Source organism: Camellia sinensis, chromosome 8, assembly GCF_055761805.1.
Source record: "Camellia sinensis isolate YWXY chromosome 8, ASM5576180v1, whole genome shotgun sequence".
Classification (NCBI taxonomy): Eukaryota; Viridiplantae; Streptophyta; class Magnoliopsida; order Ericales; family Theaceae; genus Camellia; species Camellia sinensis.
In genome coordinates, this window is record NC_138968.1 from 179766609 (window position 1) to 179771844 (window position 5236).

The following is a 5236-nucleotide window of genomic DNA, read 5'->3' on the forward strand; positions in this document are numbered from 1 at the left end:
TTTCATTAGCTTGTTTTTATTAGCCCCTTAAGTTTGAGGAAGGAGCTCCAATCAAAGTCTTATTCTAGAGAAAAAGAAATCTAACAATTGGAAATTCAATACCCTATTGTCCCTTTTTTTAGATGGGAAAAAAAATTTTCAGTGCAAAATTAATAAAATATCGGATTAATCTGATATAATGATATCACAAGATCTCAAAAAAAATTTAGATGGGAAAGAAAATTTTCATTGCAAAATTAATAAAAGATCGGATCAATCTAATATAATGATATCACAAGATCTAAAAAAAGATAAGAACTTAGAAGGATCTAAGCCTCCATAGAGGAGGAAAAAAGACCCTCACAAGAGAGGGAAACAAACATTCTCACATAAAAGATTATTATATCAACAAACTAAAAATTAAAAAAAAATAAACTGAAATAATCTAGATCCAAATCGTCACCATACTCATTCAAAACTCTACTGTTTATTAACCTTCAACTTGGGATGTGAAGATTCCACCTTTGCTGGTCAAGATAGAATATTGAGGTTGAGGCGATCGTTTTGGAATGTGAAGACTCCACATTTGCTGGTCAATATAGAACATTGAGGTTGAGGTGATCGTCGTGGAATGTGAAGACTCCACCTTTGCTGGTCAAGATAGAATATTGAGGTTGAGGTGATCGTTTTGGAATATGAAGACTCCATCTTTGCTGGTCAAGATTGAACATTGGTCAAGATTGAACATTGAGGTTGAGGTGATCATCTAGTGTGAAATAAACGGGTTATTCAGAGTTAGTATTAGGAAGTCAAATTTTAAAGTGTTGGACTCAAGGGTGGAGAAGGTAAGGAGGTGATGGGCAGACTGGTGAGACAAATATCAAATCTAGAGGAGGATCAAAAAGAGGAAGAGTAAAGGGAGTCCAGAGGAGGATCAAAGAGAGTTGGGATATGAAGACTCACATTTGCTGGTCAAGATAGAACATTGAGGTCGAGGTGATCGGCTAGTGTAAAACAAACATGTTATTTAACGTCAGTATTAGGAAAGCTAATTTTATAGTGTTGGACTCAAGGGTGGAGAAGGTAAGGGGGTGATGGCCAGATTGATGAGAAAAATATCAGAAGGAGGATCAAAAAGAGGAAAAGCAGAAGGAGATCAGAGAAGTAGGAGAATCACCGCTGTCTCCCCATATTGTTTGGTGGCATTCCCATATTATTTGGAGGCATTCGTCCCATGTTTTGCTGCTGCATGCCTCCCATGTTATTAGGTGGCATCCCACCCATATTGGGCTGGCCACCTCCCATGTTATTGGGGGGCATTGGTCCCGTATTGGGTGGTGGTCCCATGTTGGATCCAGGTGGCCCCATGTTGGATCCAGGGTTCTGGAAATCTCGATTCTGCATATTCTCTCTCCTTCTTTCAAAGTTTCTTGATCTGTCAAAGTTACGAGGTCTGTCATTGCGCCTATTTCTATCATTTGCCCGAGCATTGTTTCTCACCCATTCCTCGTGGTACTTGGGGTCATAAGGTACAGCTTGTCCATTAATGAAAGGCTCCCCTGCCACAAACAGAAGAAAATTTCATATGGCAAGTGATCATGCATGCAGCAGGAATGCAACACTTTTTTCTTGAGAAAATGCCACTGTTTAGTGCTTGAAAAGCTGTTTTCACATTATAATCACCAACTTATTGGTTGACCGAAAAGATAAAAAACTGAAAAATCTGTTACACATTGAGAGCCACATGGATGTAACGTAATAACACCGAATTCCTTATTTCATATCATAAATTTAAAGTTTTTGACTTGATCTTTTTTATTAGATAGTAAAAGTATATTACTAAAACTTAAGGGGTGGATCCTGTACACTCTAAAGGGCCAGAACCAGAATCCATACATCCACTAACAAGTACAAGTCTTAGTCTGGTTTATCTTTAATTACAAATTTTCACCTAAATTCTTCTTAGAAAATAAAATGACATAACACCGACAAGAAAAAATGACTACCCTTTCGCTCTAACCAGATTTGTTCATAGAGGATCTACTAAATCTAAATGTTTAACATAGAATATCTAAAAAATGAAATCCACTAAACTTCCCCAAACTCATGGCTATGTTAGAAGAGACTAAATGCCACAGAAAGTTGATCTGATTCAATTTGAATGCCTTGGAAGATATAAGAATGCCAAAAGAAGATTAGTGAGAGTGAGATACAAGTACAATAGTTTGTTAACTGACAGAAGACAGGAATGTAGAAAGAGATTAGACAGGAAAAGGGCCATGGACCTAGTTATCTTAAAATCTATTGTTCTAAGCTTACATTCAGTCAGGTACAATAGAATTTGATTTATAGCGTCAAACCAATCAACTCTTAAAGCGTGGATATGACATACTGACCAACTATCCCCAAAGCCTTAGGCACATACCCTACGTTAAAATTGGGTTTCATATGAAAACATCTACTTGGTAGTTTTCAATTTCCACTTCACACCAAATATAACCCAGTTTATCACCATAACTGCCACAAATGTATTTATGAATGAATCATATATGTTTAGCCTACCATATATTTTTATATTTAGAGAAGTTAAAATTTGATTGAAATGTCTAGCTTCAATGATGTGTTCTTTAATTTATGGTATTTCCAGATGCCTCCTCATGGAACAAGAAATATCATACCTCCATAATCTTTATTCCTAACATCCAAGTAAGAGTCAGGAAGCACCCAACGAACCCCTGGCAATTCTGCATAATATTTAAGAAGGTGTTCTTAGAACTTGCATACCAAATATCAAATGCAAAAACAAAACACGAAATGTGTCAGTAAGTACCTTTGATTTTGTATGAAACTTCTTCAGATACAAGGGCTCCAAATGCAAAATAGTGTCTAGTTGAGACTGAATAGATTTTCATCCTTGCTTCCTCCTCACTGCAAAATAGAATATGCATAAACCCAATACAAATTTTAAATAAAAAACAAATTTTTGGTACCATTATAGCATATCACTTTTTACCTAAGGAAAAACATCTTAAACACTAGGATGGCATATAGACGACAAGTAAAGATATAGTTTCATAGTTGAAAAAAAAAATACGTTAATTGCACTAGAACAAGTAACACAAATTCATAAACAGGCAGAACTAACTAACAAATAACTCATTTGTATCACTAACTCATACCAATCTCTCACTTCCAATTATGGGTTAAAAAGAGAAAATATTTCCGCTTAATATTTCATAAACCAAAAGCCTCGTTTCTCAACACAACTTAATCAGAACTCCATCTTATATAACAACGCAAAAGGACTAAAGGAACAATTAACTATCTAGTGTTCTATTTTCCTGCAAGTTCTCTGCAATAAAAACGTACATCTTTCGAGCAAAGAGCGTACGAGTATTACCAAAAATACAACCAAATAGCATTTTTCACATTTCTCATACTTTCCTAGTAAGAAGAGGGGCATTTTTGTGAAAAACAAGAAAACAGATAATTCATTATTGAAAATCTTATTCCTATAGTACACGTAACATAAGAAAAAACGAAAAGCTTGAGAATAAAATTCAAACCTCCCAACAACTTTAGCTAGGGTTTTGATGTAGCTATCGATGATCTCGTCTCTGGTGGGTTCACCCTCAGGTTTCTCCACAACAACAAGCCAGTGCTCGAAATCGCAACCATCGAGCAGTATCGTCTCCTTCGGGGGACGATTGGACCAGTTAGGGTTCGGATCGTTGAGAGACGACGAGGTCTGGCGAGTGGAGAACCCTCGGATGGAAGACGCCGCCGGAGAGAGGCGGCGGAAGTGGGCGGAGACAGCGACGAGAGGGCGGAGGCGGAGGATAGAGGAAGGAGTAGAGAGAGAAGATGAAGGAGTATAGAGAGAAATAGAGGTGTAGGAGCGAGAGAGGACCGAAGAGATGGTTTGTTTGGTTGTGAGGAGAGAGCGAGTGAAGAAGCGAGTCGCCATTTTTTTGACCTCAGCAAAACCCTAACCCTGAGCGTGGATAGAGAGTGAGACAGAGATGAGGGTTTTGGATAGGGTTTATATAGACAGATATTTCGTCAGATGCCCTTGTAATTTCAGAAAATCACATAAATATCTCCTTGTCCTTCTGTCAACACGTGTGAATCGCATCGCACGGGCCTGTATTTCTAATGGTTCTTCTTTTGTTTTTTTATAAATTTGAATAAAAGTTCTATATGATATAAATGTTTCCACATAAATTTTTATGGTTTTATCCGAACACAAGTTGATCAGGCGGATATCCGGTCAGTGAAATTTTACCTTGAAATGGTCATTCGAAGACTTCTGGGGGACATCCAGTTATGAACGTTCAACGGATATGAACAATAATTTGATGAAAAGTACATATATCCTCAATTTGATAAAAGATTTAGTTTTGAGTTGGATCAGTAAAAAAAAAAACCATTTAGTGAACCATTGCAGATGGTCTTAATTAATTATAGTTTCCAATAAATAAAAAATTCCAATTGAATATTTACTTTTAAAATCTAATATTATTTAGAAATCTTAAATAGAGGAAGATGAGCATGCTAAATAGAATTGTTTTCAAGTTTTAATCTTCTTCTCTCTTTTTTTTGTTATTATTATAAATACCTTCAATTTTAATTTAACAAATAAATTTATTCTTATTTCTACATCAAAAACTTATTCATTAGATAAAGTTATTGCTTTCTTTCTCATTGGAAGTTAGCTAAAGCTATTAAGATTGTTAATTTAGCATTTTCTTTTTTCTTTTCTTTCTTTGCTACCCAATTTTAAATTTATCAAAATCTTTTGACATGCAAAAATAAATAAATTAATTAATTAATTGACTTTTTTGTAATAACTTTTTAATTAAAATTGTGACTTCTCAAAATAAGCCTTAATATCAAACTAGTAAAATGATTGGGTTTAAAAAATGAACAAATCCTAACATGAACAAATCAAATTATCAAGAGGAACCAGAACCCAAACAGGGCAATCTAATCTTCTCTTTGGTCCTCTATAAGTGATATTACTTTCAGTTTTGCTTTATAATTTTGGTTGGTGGTAACATGTGAAGGTCCAAATTATCATTTTCTCAACCCAACCTTGCCCCTACAGTGAATGATGAAATTACCCAATCACAGTTTTTTCAGTACTCCGTCTAAAACCAATTGCTACTGTAAATTCAAAACTCTGGCCCAAAAAAGGTGAAGGGTGGATAGTTTAAATATGCAGTCCAGTCCTCAACTCATTTATATATATATATAT

General features: G+C 35.4%; 1 protein-coding gene across 1 annotated transcript; it reads right to left on the reverse strand.

Moving 5' to 3' along the window:
• Nucleotides 1-204: 204 nt before the first annotated feature.
• On the reverse strand, nucleotides 205-4046 carry LOC114286355 (multiple organellar RNA editing factor 8, chloroplastic/mitochondrial). Its single transcript, XM_082884243.1, has 4 exons — nucleotides 3546-4046; nucleotides 2810-2907; nucleotides 2658-2723; nucleotides 205-1538 (listed from the first exon to the last, which is right to left on the reverse strand). Exons 1-4 carry the CDS (start codon nucleotides 3944-3946, stop codon nucleotides 1153-1155), a joined length of 951 nt encoding a protein of 316 aa, XP_082740369.1. The 5' UTR covers nucleotides 3947-4046; the 3' UTR covers nucleotides 205-1152.
• Between the last annotated feature and the right edge of the window lie 1190 nt (nucleotides 4047-5236).

Excerpts from the sequence above, each read along its gene's own strand:
- LOC114286355 (XM_082884243.1), bottom strand. The coding sequence starts at position 3,946 with ATGGCGACTCGCTTCTTCACTCGCTCTCTCCTCACAACCAAACAAACC. Across the intron at positions 2,908-3,545 it reads CTAGCTAAAGTTGTTGGGAG|TGAGGAGGAAGCAAGGATGA; the intron begins GTTTGAATTTTA and ends TCTATTTTGCAG. Across the intron at positions 1,539-2,657 it reads TAGGAATAAAGATTATGGAG|GGGAGCCTTTCATTAATGGA; the intron begins GTATGATATTTC and ends TGTTTGTGGCAG.